The following is a 19947-nucleotide window of genomic DNA, read 5'->3' as shown; positions in this document are numbered from 1 at the left end:
AAATCTTTAATGAAATGACGATAAAAACCTGCATGGCCCAAGAAACTGTGAATGCCTTTGGCGGATGTCGGTGGGGGCAATTTTTCAATCGCTTCCACCTTTGCTTTGTCCAACTGTAAACCATTTTTGGATATCTTGTGCCCCAAGACTATACCTTCACGTACCATGAAATGGCACTTTTCCCAGATTAGCACCAAGTTTGTCTCTTCACACCTAGCAAGCACTTTATCAAGGTTCATTAAACAAGTATCAAAAGAATATCTAAACACAGAAAAATCATCCATGAACACTTCCACAAATCTTTCAACCATGTCAGTAAAAATAGCCATCATACACCTTTGAAAAGTCGCAGGTGCATTACAGAGACCAAACGGCATCCTCTTAAACGCATATGTGCCATAGGGACATGTAAATGTAGTTTTCTCTTGGTCCTCTAGGCTATATCAATCTGATTATACCCCGAATAGCCATCTAGGAAACAATAGTATTCATGTCCAACTAATCTATCAAGCATTTTATCAATAAAGGGGAGGGGAAAGTGGTCCTTTCGGGTGGCATTGTTCAATTTTTCTATAATCTATGCAAATTCTCCACCCAGTGACAGTTCTTGTGGGAATCAGGTCATTATTTTCATTAACCACTACAGTCATCCCCCCTTTCTTAGGCACACATTGGATGGTGCTTACCCATTTGCTATCAGATATTGGAAATACAATACCTGTATCAAGCCAGTTAATCACTTCTTTTCTTACCACCTCTTTCATGATTGGATTTAGGCGGCATTGTTGCTCTACACTTGGCTTGTGTCCGTCCTCCACGAGGATTTTATGCATGCAGAAAACTAGACTAATGCCTCTAATGTCAGACATCGTCCACCCAATTACTCGCTTGTGCTCACGTAGTACTCTCAACAACTTTTCTTCCTGCAATTTAGACAAGTCAACAGAAACAATAACAGGTAAAGTGTCAGAACCACCCAAATAATCATATTGAAGGTGAGGGGACAGGGGTTTAAGCTCCAAATTTGGAGCTTCTTCAATCGACAGCTTTGGAGGAGGACCACTTGGCCTATTTAGGGGCTCAAAGTGGTTTAATCCCTGCATGTAAGCACGGGATGCATCTAGGATATGCATCATCTCCTCAAACTCATCATCAATCTCTAAGCTATCGAACACCATGAGTGCTTTCTCTAGAGAGTCGTCTAGATATACAATCCTGTTAATAAGTTGCTCATCCACCTCCACAACAGATATTATAGAGAGCTCTTCATAATGGCGGGGAAGTTGGATCGCCTTGTAGACATTAAAGACTGCTTCCTCATTGTCCACCCTCATAATCATTTTTCCCTCTCTCACTTTAATAATTGCATCACCTGTAGCCAAGAGAGGTTGTCCCAATATGATTGGAACTTTTTCATCAACCTCATAATCTAGGATAATGAAGTCTGCTGGGAAGATGAATTTCCCAATTTGCAGCAACATATCTTCAATCACTCCTTCAGGGTAGGCTATGGACCTATCAGCTAGTTGCAATTGTTTGAACAAGGATAATGGCATCAGATTTATGCTCGTCCCCAAATCACAAAATGCACGACCTACATCGATATTACCAATTCGCACAGGGATAGTGAAGCTGCCAGGATCCTTAAGCTTTTGAGGAAGCTTGTTTTGGACCCGTGAAGTGCACTCCTCAGTAAGTACGACTGTCTCAAATTCAGCCAATCTCCTCTTGTGAGCCACTATATCCTTGATGTACTTAGCATACGTTGGAATTTTATGAAGTACATCTACCAATGGAATATTCAATTGAACCTGGCTCGGCATAGAGAGAAATTTGTTGAACATGCGGTCATCATTCCTCTTCTGCAATCTTTGGGGGAAAGGTGGTGGTGGACTTCCAACATTCACCGACTCTAAACTTACATCTTCTTTCTTTGACTCATGTGCTGCTTTAGGAATCAACTCCCCCTCAGGTATAGGCTTATCCTTTCTCTTCTTTGGCACTTCTTCTAATTCCATCCCATTTCTGAGTGTAACTACATTAACTTGAGGGTTCTTTTCTATATCACTGGAAAGAGCGCCTGCAGGTCTAGTATTTTGATTCGACGCTAACTGCCCCATTTGCCTCTCAAGATTTCTAAAATCGGTCATGAGTTGTTGATTGTCAAGCAACAACTTCTTCAATAAGTCATTCGTACTCTTTTCTATTTGCCGGGGTGGCTTTTGAGGTTGATTGAAATTTCCTTGGGGCCTATAATGATTCTGAGTCGGCTGATTTCCACCCCAGGAGAAGTTAGGATGATTCTTCCAATTTGGATTGTAAGTGTTCCCATATTGTGCATGTTGATTCATCGGACCTCTGATCTGTTGCCCTATATAGTAGATAGATTCCGAATTCGTGGGGCACATGTCACTCGTGTGACTGTCACCACATAATTCGCAGCAACTAGACATCTGTTATACATGTTGAATCTGTTGTTTTTGGTGCATTGTCATTCTATTCATTTGATTTGCCAATTTTTCTATATTTGCTCTCATAGGTGAGAAGTCATCAAGCTCAATTACGTCAGCTGCTTTCTGTTTAATTGTTCTTCGTGAGTCGACAACTCCTTGCCAATTATGATCATTAGTAGTGAAGTTATTTAGCAGGAGATGGATTTCAATATACGGCCTTGCCATGAAACTACCCCCACAAGCTGAATCAAGATTCATCTTTGATGTCTCGTCTAACCCATCAACAAAAGTATGACCCAACACCTCATCAGTCTGACAATGATGCGGGCAGTCTCTGAGTAGCTTCTTGTATCTTTCCCAAGCTTGACAAAGTGTTTCGCCATCCCATTGTTGGAACCCAAGAATCTGGCTTCTCAGCGACTTTGTCTTCTTAGTGGGGAAAAACTTGATTAAGAATTTCCTTGCCAGATCATCCCAAGTGTGGATTGAGTTTGCGAGCTCTTTTTGCAACCATTCCTTAGCTTCCCCCAATAGTGAAAAGGGAAAAAGTGTCAGCCTAACATAGTCCTTGGAAACGTTCGGATAATTGTAAGTGTCCATAATTTCCAAGAAGTTCTGAATGTGCCTCTGCGGGTCTTCATGAGATAGACCCACATATTGTCATGTGGACTGAATCAGTTGTACCATATACTGTTTGAGTTCAAAATGCCCCGTGATATCAGGCTTCACAATAGCCTGAGTCATATTAGCAAGATTGGGACTTGCGGCTTCTATCACCGAGCGTTCTTCATTACCTACCATCTCTATTGGCTGTGGTTGAACTACGATATCCAACTCTCTTTCTATTCTAGTTCTAGCTTCGACTTCCCTCCCCACTTTGTGAAGTGTTCGTACAATTTCAAGATCAAGAGGAAGGAGGTTGTTTGCTCTTCTACTCCTCCGCATTCAAGAGAAGAGCTTGCGTTAACACAAAGGGGGCAAACTAAAAATTAAAACTTGAACAAATAACTAATAAAAGCTTAACTCAGTCAAGTAGCTAATTTCTAAGTCCCCGACAACGGCGCCAAAAACTTTTTGCGACCAAATACACTCACGCAAATATACGTGGTCGTCAAGTAATAGAGTAGTGAGTAGAGTGTCGTTCCCACGAAGACTTATGATTAACTTTTGACTGATTCATACTCAAACAACTTATTGATTCAAGAGATTTCTCACAAAATGTGTAAGAGACTAATTTACTACTTAAAAAAGTATCAAGCAATGAAATAACTAGAGATCAACCACAACACTTAAGCAATTTCGGATGACAATCAGTAGGAGAGGATATTCCAGGGTCACAGGCTAGCTAGCAATCATATTGCGTTCTTGTCTTAAAATGACTAATTGATTTATCTGGATTGCTGATTGACAGGGTTGATATTACTCATAAGAATCTGTCGAGTTCTTACTCGCCTATTCAAGCTAACCTAATGCTTATATGTCTATGGAATTAAGATTAACAAGAATGCATTTACACTTCCTGCATTTCAACCAAGCAAGGCAAGCAGGTATATTTCTATCCTAATTGTGAATCCGTGCCCCGATGCCCGGGTTCAAGAACCTGCTCTATTTAATTCTATGTGCAATCAAGGATTCCCACTTCGAGTTCAACTCTAGATTTGTAGATAGTATTTCATAGTTAGCTACTCAGTAAAATAATTAAAAACAGAATTAAATAAATAACCCAATATGATAAAATCAAACTCGTCAATTTAACTTCAAACATCAACATTCATGTAGCACCCATGACCCCAGAACAATAGAGTTCTTAGCCACTCATGTTCATACAATCATCAAAACTAATGTTTTCAAACATAAAATCAATGAATACTAGAAAGAAGGATGGAAGAATTGATCAAATCCGTGCTCCTGAGTGTTTCGTACTTTTGTTTTTCTCTCCAAGTCGCGTCCTCCCCCTCAAAATAGGTTTAGGTTGGATTTTATATGAGTTGGGGCATCTTGGGGTCAAAATAACCGAGTCCTAGTCGAAATAGGACATTTTCACGTTTTGAGCATCCAGGGCAGCGCAGGGTGCTGGCCTGGCACTCAACTTCCCAAGTTTCTGTTTTGTGCGCCACAGCAGCGCCCCATGCTGCATGTGGCCCTCAAATGTGCACTTTTGCTTTTTCTTCCCATTTTCGCTCCAATTTGCGCACTTTCATCCCAAATCGCGACCGAATGATTCCTACACATAGAAATACCATAAATTAGCACAAATCATTAAATTATACATCCGAAATCTACGAGACATGAGCACAATGTGAGGCAATATATATCAAAATATACATACATTAAGCCAAATATCATTGCACAAATTTCAAATAAAATTTAAGACACGTAGACATGCAATACTAAGCTAAACATGATAGCTACACATGCTAAGGCAACTCAGTTAAGGAATTTAAAAGAAGACTACTCAGCAAGAACCGGAATTTCCACATCTAGCCCGTGTACGTACTCGTCACTTCGCGTACATGGCGCTCACATATCACAAATAGTTACAACAGTACCGAATCCTAAGTGGAGGTTCCCCCACACAAGGTTAGATAAATCACTTACCTCAAATCTCGCTCAATCAGTCTATAAGGATGCCTTTCCCTCGACTTTCCGACTCCGATCGGCACAAATCTAGCCAAAATAATTACTTACTATAAATATAACTACAAGAAACTAATTTAAATAATGAAACTACGACTTTAGCAAAGAATTGAAAACTCGGGCCAAACAGTCGACCCGGGACCACGTCTCGGAATCGGGTAAAAGTCAAAAAATAAGAACACCCATTCGACCACGAGTCCAACCATACCAACTTAACCAAAATCCGACACCAAGTCACCACTCAAATCTCCAAATTAAACTCTCCAAATTCCTAGTCTCAAACTCCCAAATTCCACCTTAAATACACACAAACTAGGTGGGAAAATCAATGGGAAATAAGATTATTGATCAAAAATGAGTACAAGAGACTTACCTCAATAAATCCCTCGAAAATGCTCTAAAAAGCGCCAAGACCCGAGCTCACAATGTTTAAAATGAAGCAAAATCGCGAACCCTTATATTTAAGTGTTCTGCCAGCACCTCCGCTACTGCGGAAACTTAACCGCACCAACGGTCTCCTAGATGCGAGATCCTCCCCACCTCTGCGGTTTCTTTCGCTTCTGCGGCCTCACTTTGGTGGTTGACACTACCCCTTCTGCGGCACCTGGCTCGCACCTACGGGCTCGAAGATGCGGAAACTTTCACGCACCTACGACGCAGCCCCAAGTCAAGCCCCCCAAATCCGCTTCTGTGCTTAGCCAGTCGCACCTGCGGCAGTGTACCTGCGAGAATAGTTCTGCAGGTGCGATTGAACCAGAAGGCAGGAAATCCCAGCTTTGTTCTAAGTCCGATTTCGATCCGTTATCCATCCGAAACTCACCCGAGGCCCCCGAGACCTCAACCAAATATACCAACCAGTCCTAAAACATCATATTCACTTAGTCGAGCCTTTAAATCACATCAAACAACGCTAAAAACTACGAATTGTGCATTGATTCAAGCCTAATGAACTTTAAAACTTCAAACTTCTATATCCGATGTCAAAACCTATCAAATCAAGTCAGATTGGCCTCAAATTTTGCACACAAGTCATAATTGACATTACGGACCTACTCCAACTTCTGTAATTTGAAACCGACCCCGATATCAAAAAGTCCACTCCCGGTCAAACTTCCCAAAAATCATCCAATTTTCCACTTTCACCAATTGACGCTGAAATGACCTATAGACCTCCAATTCAACATCCGAATATGCTCCTAAGACCAAAATCACCCTACGGAGCTATTGGAACCATCCAAACTCCATTTCGGAGTCGTCTTCACATAATTCAAACTACGGTCAATTCCTATGACTTAGACTTCTATTTTAGGGACTGTGTGTCCCATTCCACTCCAAAACCAAAAACAAAATCCCACCGGCAAGTCACGTAACCACAAAATGAAATAGAGGGAGGAATAAATAGGGATTTGGGACTAATACTCTCAAAACGACCAGCCGGGTCATTACATCCTCCCCCTCTTAAAACAAACGTTCGTCCTCGAACGAGTATAGAGACATACTTGAAGTGGTGAAAATATGAGGATAACGACTGCACTTATCATGCTCGGTCTCCCAAGTCGCCTCCTCGACCGGATGACCCCTTCACTGCACCTTCACTAACGCGATGTTCTTTGACCTAAACTTTCGGACCTGCCTGTCCAAAATGGCCATCGGCTCGTCAACATAGAATAGATCCTTGTCCAACTGGACTGAGCTAAAGTCTAACACATGAGATGGATCGCCGTGATACTTCTGGAGCATTGAAACATGGTATAATGGATGAACTGCGGTAAGACTAGGTGGTAGTGTAAGTCTGTAAGCCACCTCTCCAACTCTCTCGAATATACCTAGGGCTCAACTTGCCCTTCTTTTCGAACCTCATAACACCCTTCATGGGAGAAACCCGGAGCAAGACCCGCCCCAACCATGAATGCAACGTCGCGAGCCTTCCGATCCGCATAACACTTCTGTCTGGACTGGGCTGTACGGAGTCGATCCTGAATCAATTTAACCTTTTCCAAAGCATCCTGAACCAACACACTGAAAACCGGCACCGCCTACCATACAAAGCCTCATACGGTGCCCTCTGAATGCTCGATTGATAACTTTTGTGGTAAGAAAACTCTGCAAGTGGCAAGAACTGATCCCAAGCACCCCCAAAATCCATAACACACGCACGGAGCATATCCTCCAATATCTGAATAGTGCGCTCGGACTGTCCGTCTGTCTAAGGTTGAAATGATGTACTCAACTCCACCCGAGTACCCAACTCATGTTGTACGGCCCTCCAGAACCGTGATATAAACTGCGTACCTCGATCAGAGATGATAGATACCGGTACGTCGTGAAGACTGATAATCTCGCGAATGTAAATGTGAGCGAGCTGCTCCGAGGAGTAAGTAGTAACCACATGAATGAAACGAGCTGACTTGGTCAATCTATCCACAATCACCCAAACTGCATCGAACTTATACTGAGTCTGTGGGAGACCAACAACGAAATCCATAGTGATCCGCTCCCATTTCCACTTTGGAGTCTCTAACTTATGAAGCAATCCACCCGGTCGCTGATGCTCATATTTCACATGTTGACAATTTAGGCACCGAGCTACATATTCCACTACGTCCTTCTTCATCCGCCTCTACCAATAGTGTTGCCTTAAGTCCTAATACATCTTCGTGGCACCTGGATGAATGGAGTATCGCAAACTGTGAGCCTCCTGTAGAATCAACTCACGCAATCCATCTACATTAGGAATACATAGCCTGCCCTGCATATGTAATACACTGTATTCTCTTATGGTGACCTCATTGGCATCCCCGTGCTAAACCGTGTCCATAAGGACAAGCAAATGGGGGTCATCATACTGACGTTCTCTAATACGATCATAAAGAGAAGACTGAGAAACCACACAAGCCAAAACTCTGCTCGGCTCGGAAACATCCAATCTGACAAACTAGTTGGCCAAGGCCTGAACATCCAAGGCTAAAGGCCTCTCTGCTACTGGTAGATATGCTAAACTGCCCAAACTCTCCGCCTTGCGACTCAAGGCATCGGCCACCACATTGACCTTCACGGGATAATAGAGAATGGTGATGTCATAATCCTTAAGCAGCTCCAGCCATCACTGTTGCCACAAGTTAAGATCCTTCTATTTAAACATATATTGTAGACTCCGGTGATCGGTGAAAATTTCACAAGGGACACCATACAAATAATGCGGCTAGATCTTCAAGGCATGAACAATAGTTGCTAACTCGAGATCGTGGACAAGATAGTTCTTCTCATGCACCTTCAGTTGTCTAGATGCGTAGGCAATCACCTTACCGTCTTGCATCAACACCGCACCGAGACCAATGCTCGATGCATCACAATACACTGTATAGGACCCCGAACTAGCAGGCAACATCAACACTGGGGTTGTAGTCAAAGTAGTCTTGAGATTTTGAAAGCTCTCCTCATAATCCTCGGTCCACCTAAACGGAGCGCCCTTCTGGGTCAATCTGGTCATAGGTGTTGCATTAGATGAGAAACCCTCTATAAATCGACGATAATACCCTACCAAGCCAAGAAAACTCCGGATCTTCGTAGCTGAGGAATGCTCAACTGATAACTATTGTTGTAGGCAAACTCCGCAAGTGGCAAGAACTGATCCCAAGAACCCCCAAAATCCATCACACACGCACGAAGCATATCCTCCAATATCTGAATAGTGCGCTCGGACTGTCCGCCCGTGTGAGGGTGAAATGTTATACTCAGCTCCACCCGAGTACCCAACTCATGTTGTTCGACCCTCTAGAATTGTGATATAAACTGCGTATCCTGATCAGAGATGATAGATGCTGGTACACCATGAAGCCTGACAATCTCGCGAATGTAAACCTGAGCGAGCTGCTCCGATGAGCAAGTAGTAACCACAAGAATAAAATGAGCTGACTTGGTCAATCTATCCACAATTACCCAAACTACATCGAACTTCCACTGAATCTGTGGGAGCCCAACAACGAAATCCATAGTGATCCACTCCCATTTCCACTTTGGAATCTCTAACTTCTGAAGCAATCCACCTGGTCGTTAATGCTCATACTTTACCTGTTGACAATTTAGGCACCGAGATAAATATTCCACTACGTCCTTCTTCATCCGCCTCTACCAATAGTGCTACCTCAAGTCCTGATACATCTTCACGGCACCTGGTTGAATGGAGTACCGCAAATTGTGAGCCTCCTGGAGAATCAACTCACGTAATCCATCTACATTGGGCACACATAGCCTGCCCTGTATCTGTAATACACCGTCATCTCCAATGGTGACCTCCTTGGCATCACCGTGCTGAACCGTGTCCATAAGGGCAAATAGATGGGGGCCATCATACTGATGCTCTCTGATATGATTATAAAGAGAAGCCTGAGAAACCACACAAGCCAAAACTCTGCTCGGCTCAGAAACATCCAATCTGACAAACTGGTTGGCCAAGGCCTGAACATCCAAGGCTAAAGGCCTCTCTACTACTGGTAAATATGCTAACTACCCAAACTCTCTGCCTTACGACTCAAGGCATCGGCCACCACGTTGGCCTTCCTAGGATGATAGAGAATGGTTATGTCATAATCCTTAAGCAGCTCTAGCCATCACCGCTGCCGCAAGTTAAGATCCTTCTGTTTAAACATATGATGTAGACTCTGGTGATCGGTGAAAACCTCACAAAAGACACCATACAAGTAGTGCCGCCAGATCTTCAAGGCATGAACAATAGCTTCTAACTCGAGATCGTGGACATGATAGTTCTTCTCATGCACCTTCATCGCTCTAGACGCGTAGGCAATCACCTTACCATCCTGCATCAATACCGTGCCAAGACCAATGCGCGACGCATCACAATACACTGTATATGACCCCGTACCAGCCGGCAACACCAACACTGGAGTTGTAGTCAAAGTAGTCTTGAGCTTTTGAAATCTCTCCTTACAATCCTCGGTCCACCAGAACGGAGCGCCCTTCTGGGTCAATCTGGTCATAGGTGCCGCAATAGACGAGAAACCCTCTACAAATCGACGGTAATACCCCGCCAAGCCAAGACAACTCCGGATCTCCGTGGTTGAGGATGGTCTGGGCCAACTCTGCTCTACTTCAATCTTCTTCAGGTCTACCTTGATCCCCTCACTCGATACTACATGACCCAAAAATGCCACTGAATCTCGCCAGAACTCACACTTTGAAAATTTTGCATACAACTTCTTTTCTTTCAAGGTCTGAAGTACGGTCCTCAGGTGCTGCTCATGATCCTCCCGACTCTGGGAGTACACCAGAATGTTGTCAATAAACATAATTACAAAAGATTCAAGATAGGGTTGAAATACACTGTTCATCAAGTGCATAATTGTTGCTTGTGCGTTGGTCAGCCCAAAAGACATCACAAGGAACTCGTAATGACCATATCGAGTCCTAAAAGCAGTCTTCGGGATATTTCGAATCTTCAACTGATGATAGCCTGAATGCAAGTCGATCTTAGAGAACACTCTGGCACCCTGAAGCTGATCAAATATGTCATCAATACGTGGAAATGGATACCTGTTTTTCATTGTAACCTTGTTCAACTAGCGATAATTAACACACATTCACATAGAATCATCCTTCTTCTTTACAAACAAGACAGGAGCACCCCAAGGCGACACATTGGGCCGAATGAAGCCCTTATCGAGCAACTCTTGCAACTGTTCCTTTAATTATTTCAACTCTGCAGGGGCCATATGATAAGGTGGGGTAGAAATGGACTGAGTTCCCGGTAATAAATAACCGCCAAAGTTGATATCCCTGTCGGGCGACATGCCCGGAAGATCCGCCGAAAATACATCTGAATAGCCCCTCACTATCAGAACTGACTTGACGGTAGGATTATCAACACTAAAATCCCTCACATAAGCCAGATACGCATTACACCCCTTCTCAACCATTCACTGAGCCTTAAGAAATAAGACAACCCTGCTAGGAACATGATCTAAGGTACCTCTCCACTCTAGCCACGGTAGACCTGGCATATCTAATGTCACCATCTTGGCGTGACAATCAAGGATAGTATGATAGGGTGACAACCAGTCCATGCCCAAAATAATATCGAAATCCACCATACTGAGCCATAATAAATCGACTCTGGAATCAAAACCACTAAGAACAATCAAACACGACCGATACACACGGTCAACAACAATAGAATCACCCACAGGTGTAGACACATAGACATGTGAACTCAGAGAATTACGGGATACACCCAAATACGGAGAAAAATAATAGGACACATAGGAATAAGTGGAGCCTGGATCAAATAAGACTGATGCATCTCTATGACAGACCGGAACAATACCTGTGATGATAGAATCGGATGCAACTGCCTCCGTCCTAGCAGGAAGGGCATAATATTTGGCCTGACCTCCCCTTCTAGGGCGACCTCTACCTGTCTGACCTCCACCTCTAGCTGGCTGTGCAGGTGGGGTGGTAGCTAGTACTGTAACCATAGCCTGAGGACCAGGTGGAGCACGTGGTGCCTGAGACATCTGTGGAGGTTCATCCCTCCTGAGTCTGGGGCAATCCCTCAACACATGACGAGTGTCACCACACTCAAAACAAGCTATCGGAGGACGTGGCTGCTACGACTAGCTCGGGCCTGATCGGCTGGACTGACCACTGAAAGCACCCCGTACATGAGGTACACTAGACACTAGCAGTGTATAATAGGGATTCTGGGGCCTATGAGTGGCCGGAGCACCGCTGGCAGCTAGAAGTGCTGAATGAACAGGGCGACCCATATAACCCCTGCCCTAACGAGCTCTAGCTGGGGAACGAGTACCATTATATATGCCAGACTCTCGAGACCTCTTGGCCTTCCTCTCCTCTCTCTCCCGAGTCAACATACCCTCCAATCTCCAGGAGATCCTCACCACCTGCTGGTATGCGATGTCCATCTCCAACTCTCGGGCCACGCTAAATCTGACACTGGGGTTGAGCCCTTCAATAAATCGACGAACGCGCTCTCAAACAGTATCAACTAGGGCTATTGTATGCCTAGCCAAATCACTGAATCAGACCGCATACTCTAACATGGTCATAGAACCCTGGCGTAACTGCTCAAACTTTACGCGCCATGCATCCCTGAGACTCCGAGGGACATACTCCCTCAAGAACATATCTGAGAACTGAGTCCAAGTAAGTGAAGCTTCCTCAGCCAGACTACCTAATGTGTATGCACACCACCACTGATAGGTCGCTCCTCTAAGCTGGAACGTAGTGAAAAAAACTCCACTAGTCTCCGCAACACCCATACTACGGATGATACAGTGGCACCCCTCAAGAAAACCATGGGCATCCTCTGAATCCAAGCCACTGAAAGTAGGAGGGTGATACTTCTTGTACCTTTCGAGCCTGAGCTTTTCCGCCTCAGAAACTATTGCCCTAACCTTGGGCTGAACTGGAGCTACCGGTTGCATCGGTATGATCTCTGGAACCTAGTTGACATGAACCTGCTGCTCTGGGGTATGGGAGGCAGGGGTCTGTGCTCCTCCCCCGGCCTGAGATATGGCAGGAGCAAGTGGTATCAATCCTGCTTGAGCTTAGGTGTTGAACATGATCAAAAGCTGGACAAGGGTCTCCTGGAGGGCTGGTGTAGTAACAGGCGTCTTGGGTGCCTGCCCCCCAACTGGAGATAACGGTGGCTCCTCTGCAGTAGCTTGTATGAGTGCTCTGGCTACACCACGTGGATGTCCTCGGCCTATACCCCGGCCCCGGCCTCTCACAGCTCTAGTAGGGGTGCGGGTGTCTGGTCATCCAATCCAGCTGTATGTGTCCTCACCATCTGTGAGAGAATAGAAAAACAGAAATTTAGAATTCGGAGTCAAAATCTCGCACGATAAGGAATCAAAGCAGTGAAGCTATTACTAACAGTTCCATAGCCTCCTGTAGATAAGTGCAGACGTCTCCGTACCGATCTGCGAGACTCTACTAAACCTGCTTATGACTCATAACACCTATGAACCTAGAGCTCTAATACCAACTTTTCAAGATCCCAATTTCTCTCCGTAGGATGTCGAGATGGCACCTAGTCTCTAAGACTAGGTAAGCCTAACAATTTGTGGAATAACTGAATATAAAGTCTTGAATAAGGGAAAACCACATATTAAGGATAGAGGGGGACTCCAAGGTTTGCGAACGCTGGCAGATATACCTTAAAGTCTCCACGTACAGTCCAGCTCACTAGTATCTAACCTGGTAGGAAGAACCTGGATCTGCACAAAAGGATGTGTAAAAGTGTAGTATGAGTACACCACAACGGTACCCAGTAAGTGCCAAGCCTAACCTCAGTAGAGTAGTGACGAGGTCAGGTCAGGGCCCTACTGGAATAAAAGGAAATGAGGCAGAGAATATAATAATACAATGAAATGATTGAGAAATAAACAACAAGAAATTTCAGAAAAGTAACAGCACAGCAAATTGAGGTAAACAACAGTGGAGCTCCTGAGGTATCGCCTTGTAGTCCTAAATAAAAATGCACAACAGGGGGATCTCTCGAGGTACAGCCTCGTAGTCCCACAAGTAAATATGTAACAGGGGGATCTCCCAAGGTACCGCCTCGGAGTCCCAAAAGTAAATATGCAGTAGGGGGATCTCTCGAGGTATCGCCTCATAGTCCCAAAAGTAAATATGCAACAAGGGGATCTCCCGAGGTACCACCTCGTAGTCCCAAAAGTAAATACACAGGTCGTAACATATAGAACAACGAATTTACAGTAAGGAATCATACGGTTAAAGACTGAACACAAGATCACGGACGCAAGTAATTCAACTAAGCATGTTGCACAAATTTCAAGTAAAAGTTAAGACACGTAGACATGCGATACTAACCTAAACATGACAGCTACACATGCTAAGGCAACTCAGTTAAGGAATTTAAATGAAGACTACTGAGCAAGAACCGGAATTTCCACATCTAGCCCATGTAGGTACTCGTCACCTCGCGTACACGGAGCTCACATATCACAAATTGTTACAACAGTACCAAATCCTAAGGGGAGGTTCCCCAACACAAGGTTAGACAAGTCACTTACCTCAAATCTCGCTCAATCAGTCGATAATGATGCCTTTCCCTCAACTTTCCAACTCTGTTCGGCTCGAATCTAGCCAAAATAATTACATACTATAAATATAACTACAAAAAACCAATTTAAATAATGAAACTATGACTTTAGCAAAGCATTGAAAAGTCGGCCCAAAAAGTCGATCCGAGCCCACGTCTCGGAATCGGGTAAAAGTCACAAAATATGAACACCTATTCGACCACGATTCCAACCATACCAACTTTACCAAATTTCGACACCAAGTCGCCACTCAAAACCCCAAATTAAACTCTCTAAATCCCGAGCCTCAAACTCCCAAATCGTACCTTAAATACACACAAACTAGGTGGGAAATTCAATGGGGAAACAAGATTATTGATCAAAAATGAATACAAGAGACTTACCTAAAGAAATCCCTCGTAAATGCTGTCAAATATCACCAAGACCCGAGCTCAAAATGTTTAAAATGAAGCAAAATCGCGAGCCCTTGTATTTAAGTGTTCTGCCAGCACCTCCGCTTCTGCGGAAACTTAACCGCACCTGCGGTCTTGCAGATACGAGGTCCTCCCCACCTCTGTGGCTTCTTTCACTTCTACGGCCAAGAGGTCTGCTTCTGCGACCTCGCTTTAGCGGTCGACACTGCCGCTTCTGCAAAACCTACAACGCCTAGGGGGTAGTTTCCTCCTCACAAGGTTAGACATGAGACTTACCTCGCTCCGAAGTTTCATAACCGTCTACAACGCCTCTCTAACACCTCAACTCATAGCCAAACGTTCCGAAACTAGTCAAACAACGTGCAAATCAATCAAAATACACTCCAATGCTTACAATTTAAAAATTTATAATGATTCCCAACTCTACACGAAAAGTCAATAAAGTCAACCCTCGGACCTACGTACCCAGATTTTAAAAATTATCAAAAATAATTATTACCCATAACTTATATAGTTTATATTCCAAAAATCATCCAATTTCGTCTGTAAATTGACCCTCAAATCAAGGATCTACCATCTCATAACTTTGGGGCTCAAAACCTCAATTTCTACAATCCAAACACGAATAAAATGATAACCAACGAAAATAATCATAGAAAAACATCAAAATAAAGGTCAAATATTTACCCCCTTATTGAGACGAGAACAGCGTCGTGAAAATCACCTCAAACGGAGCTCTAGAACTCAAGATATGCTCAAAATACTAAAATGCTCGGTCTGTCCATTTAAAACACTATCCGGGCAATTTTTGTTCTTCACCTTCGCGGGACACTTTCACGTTCGCGAAGAGCAATTTTTCGCATTGACCAGTCAACCCAAATTTCCTTCTTCGCGTTCGCGAAGGACAAAATCCGCACCAGAAACCAGCAATCTTTTCCAGTATAGAAATAGGCATAACTCTCTCATACGACCTCGGAATTCGACGATTCTTGTTTTTATGGTTTTGTAATTTCGATACGGATATAATGGTTCAATACAATCATAAATAAAATGTAGTTTTCTCAATATGGTATCCTTTATGTCCAAAGAAACGACGTTGAAACATCAAATAAGAGCGCGATACAATCCAAACATATCTGAAACACACGCGAGGCCCCTCGGGATCCCGTCCAATTACACAAACCATTACTAAAATATAACATGAACCTACTCGAGGCCTCAAATAACACCAAAAAATATCAAAACCATGAATCGATGATCAAATCCTCCTTTTAAGTTTCAAACATTCAAACTTCGACGAACGCGTCCGAATTACACTTAAACATTCCGGAATGATGCCAAACTTTACATACAAGTCACTAATCACGATACGAACCTATTCCAAGGCTCGGAACCCCAAACAGACATCGATAACACCAAAATTCACCTCAAATTAAACTTTAAAAATTCTTAAACTTTCAAAATGCCAACTTTTCATAATAAGCACTGAAATGCTCCCGGACCACCCGATACTCAACCCGAACACACGCCCAAGTCCGAAATCATCATACAAACCTATTGGAACCTTAAAATCCTAATTCCAAGGTCGTTTACTCAAAAGTTAAAACTTAGTCAATTCTTCCAACTTAAAGCTTCTGAATGGGGAATTTCCATCCGAATCAACTCCGAACTTCCAGAAATTTAATTTCGACTACCCGTACAAGTTATAATACATGATGTGAAGCTAATCAAGGCTTCAAACCACCGAATGACATGCTAGAGCTCAAAACTACCGGTCGTGTCGTTACAATTTGTTCCTGCAAAAATGAAATATACACATACTCATGTATTGCAATGTAGTATATATTATGATGTGATGTAAATGATGCAAGAATGATGATGCCTGGATGCCGGCGAGCCATTATTTGGGATCGAGATGATGGGATACTTGAACTCGACTCAATTTATTAGTCGGAATGTGTACTGTTCCGCAGCTGTCGGAGCATTGAAAAGTGTCTTCGCTTGTTTGGAGAGCTTGACTTGTAGAGTGCATCTCTGCTTGTTGGAGAGATTTGCACTGACAAAATGTCTCCACTTGTTGGGAGAGCTTTGCACTAAAATGTAAAAATAACCTCAGCTTGGGAGTGATTGAATTAAATCGTAATCATGCCAGAAGCTGCACGAGCAAAATGTCAAAACATTCAACGTAATAGTAAAAGAAAGAAAAACATGACCAAGAGATACTCTTGACTGCAAAACTAAGTTGCAGCCATCGATTGGTAGAATGTCGGTGACGAGGTTTGCGACTGTCTATTCTGACCTCTGTTATGACAGAGTGGCGGTGCGGATTATTCCGTTGGCAAAATGAACAGTTTGCTATATACAAGGCTTCGATTCGCGAAGCCGACATTTGATTTGTACAGGGCGCTCTGATCAGTTGAGCTGGTGATTTGCTATATACAAGACTTCAATTGGTAAAGCCGATGGCTCGTTTTGTACAAGGTGCTCTGATTGATTAAGCAGATAGTTTGCTATGTGTAGGTCTTCAATGGGTGAATCCAGCGGTTCATTTTGTACAAGGTGCTCCGATTATGGAGCAGGCAGTTTGCTATATACAGTGTGATTTTCCTGTATCAGCGGTCGGACTCTGAGGTACCTGTAAAGGATTCAAAGATTAGCTTTTGTTGTACCAGAAAAAAATTAAGTAAAGGAGAAAGAATGATAATCTTGGGAAAGTGGTGGATCCGTTGTTTGCCCCAATATGGTCTCAATGTTTCGTTGCTTCCTGTTGACCCATGCACTCAAAGTAAAATTCTAAGTGGGAGCAGGGAAGTTGGTTTATGTCGACCACAGTGTTGATTTGCCCCGGCCTTTGATATGGCTATGCCGCAAAGTTCGTCGGGTGGAACAAATTACTGTATTTTTTAGAAAAACAATTTTGAAAAGCTTTGTTTTAATACAAGTGTCGTCGTTCCAAATTATGACATGCTACGAAAAGTTCTCCACACACGAGCATTTCTTCTTGAAAACTCTGTCCTGTTGATGTCGATCCTTCGCGATGATTAACAATGTGGTTGCTTGCCGTTGCTACTGCGTCGTAATTGGAACTAATGCATTACAAAGGTTTTTCCTAAGGTTATGGCCGAACGCTTTTAGGTTGCCTACGTATCCAAAATGAAATCAGGTCCGAACGTAGTTCGTGGATGAAGACAAAATATGATGAAGATGACCGAGCCTGACTCAAGCAGCCTATGTATCCAAATGGAATCAGGTCAAGACATAGTTCAATTACAATAGATGCAAAATTATGGGATTAAGAATGAAATGGCCGAGTCTGAATCAGACTTCCTACGTATCCAAATGGAATCAGGCTAGAATATAGTTCAATTACAAAAGACGACTGAATCCAATGAGGATTGCCTACATATTCCTTTCTGAGGAAATCAAGCTAACGTAGTTCCAGAGCAACATACAAAAATGATGTTTGGATTTTCTATTACAAAATAAAGGAGGGAGAGAAACCGAACCCTACGTGGGTTGCCTACGTATCCCTCCATAGCATCTCTTGATTGCGTCTGAGTTGATGGGCTTCGTATTAATTCTTCCATCCATTTCTTCCAAGATTAGATCTTCACCCGACAGTACTCGGTGAACCATGTAAGGACCTTGCCAATTTGGTGCGAACTTTCCTTTGGCTTCCTCCTAGCGGGGAAAGATTTTCTTCAGGGCCAACTGCCCCAGTGTGAACTGGTGAGGCTTCACCCTTTTGTTAAATGCACTAGCCATCCTGTTCGGATATAGCTAACCATGTCAAACTGCATTTATTCTCTTCTCGTCAATGAGCATGAGTTGCTCCTGTCTTACCCGTATCCACTACCTTCTTTGTGAAGGCCTTGTAGGTAGATTCATAAACCCATTTAGTGAAGTAGTCGATGGCTACCAAGATGAAGCGGTGCCCATTTAACGCAGCGGGCTCTATAGTCCAATCACGTCCATGCCCCAAGCGGTGAATGGCTACGATGAACCCATCACAATCAACTCATTCGGCGGAACCCAGATGAAATCCCCGTGAACCTGGCACTGGTGACACTTCTGTACGTAGCGGATACTATCTCTTTCCATAGTCATCCAAAAGTATCCAGATCTCAAGATTTGCTTCGCAAATGTGAACCCGTTCATGTGGGGTCCACATGTTCCTACATGAATTTCTTCCAATAACCTTGTTGCCTCAGCGGCATCTACATATCTCAACAAACCCAAGTCTGGGGTCCTCCTGTACAGGAGTTCCACGTTAAGGAAAACGTGATTCGCCAACCTCCCGAGGGCTCACTTCTGGCTAATAGTAGCATTTTTTGGGTACTCTCTGGTTGCAAGGAATCTCCTGATGTCGTGATACCATGTTTTACCATCTGTCTCTTCATCTACATGGAAGCAATAGGCATGTTGATCCCTAATCTCTACCTCAATAGGGTCGATGTAGTTCTTGTCTGGATGTTGAATCATGGATGATAGAGTAGCAAGGGCATCGGCGAACTCGTTCTGAATCCTGGGGACATGCTTGAACACAATCTTTGTGAACTTCTTGCATAGCTCTTTTACGCAGTGCAGGTATGGAAGTATCTTGACATTTTTGGTGGACCATTCCCCTTGGACTTGGTGTATCAATAGATCGGAATCCCCTATGACCAAAAGTTCTTTGGCGTTCACGTCAACTGTTATTCTAATCCTAAGTATGCATGCTTCGTATTCGGTTATATTATTGGTACAAGGGAATCTTATCTTTGCCGATGCTAGGTAGTGTTGTACGGATTACCAAATTAGGACTGCCCCAATTCTGACTCCTTTGAAGTTTGTTGCTCAATCGAACAACATTATCCATCTAGGGTATGACTCTGCAATATCTTCTGCAGCAAATAATACCTCTTCGTCGGGAAAATACGTAGTGAGTGGATCATAATACCCGTCCACTGGTTTCTCTGCGAGATGGTCAACTAAAGTAGGCCCCTTGATGGCCTTCTGAGTTATGTACACAATGTCAAATTTGCTGAGGAGAATTTTCCATTTAGCTAGCTTTCCGGTCGGCATCGGCTTCTGGAAGATATACTTGAGCGGGTCGAGTCGAGATATCAGATACATAGTGTATGCTGACACGTAATGCCTTAGTTTCTGGACGATCCAAGTCAGAGTACAGCAAGTGCGTTCTATCAAAGTGTATTTAGCCTCACATGGTGTGAACTTCTTACTTAAGTAGTAGATGGCATGCTCCTTTCTCTCAGTTTCATCATGTTGTCCCAATACACAGCCGAAGGCATTATCCAAGACTAAAAGATATAGTAATAATGGCTTCCTATGCTTGGGGGA

The 19947-nt window shown here is 43.4% G+C and overlaps 1 protein-coding gene and 1 non-coding gene across 2 annotated transcripts; one reads left to right on the top strand and one right to left on the bottom strand.

Annotated features, from left to right (window-relative positions):
• Window positions 1–894: 894 nt before the first annotated feature.
• LOC138894425 (uncharacterized) lies at window positions 895–2351 on the bottom strand. The gene is made up of 2 exons (XM_070179123.1): window positions 977–2351; window positions 895–923 (listed from the first exon to the last, which is right to left on the bottom strand). The coding sequence occupies exons 1-2, from the start codon at window positions 2349–2351 to the stop codon at window positions 895–897; spliced, it is 1404 nt and encodes a 467-aa protein (XP_070035224.1).
• A 415-nt stretch (window positions 2352–2766) lies between these two features.
• On the top strand, window positions 2767–2873 carry LOC117279778 (small nucleolar RNA R71). Its single transcript, XR_004510191.1, has one exon. It is a non-coding gene; the product is annotated as a small nucleolar RNA R71 (small nucleolar RNA).
• The last annotated feature ends 17074 nt before the right edge of the window (window positions 2874–19947 follow it).

This window comes from Nicotiana tomentosiformis, chromosome 6 (assembly GCF_000390325.3).
Source record: "Nicotiana tomentosiformis chromosome 6, ASM39032v3, whole genome shotgun sequence".
Taxonomy (NCBI): domain Eukaryota; kingdom Viridiplantae; phylum Streptophyta; class Magnoliopsida; order Solanales; family Solanaceae; genus Nicotiana; species Nicotiana tomentosiformis.
The sequence above is the reverse complement of the archived record's forward strand: the minus strand, read 5'-3'. Positions and strand labels throughout refer to the sequence as shown.

Excerpts from the sequence above, each read along its gene's own strand:
- LOC138894425 (XM_070179123.1), bottom strand. The coding sequence starts at position 2,351 with ATGAATCAACATGCACAATATGGGAACACTTACAATCCAAATTGGAAG. Across the intron at positions 924-976 it reads CCTTCAATATGATTATTTGG|GAAGAAAAGTTGTTGAGAGT; the intron begins GTGGTTCTGACA and ends TCTAAATTGCAG.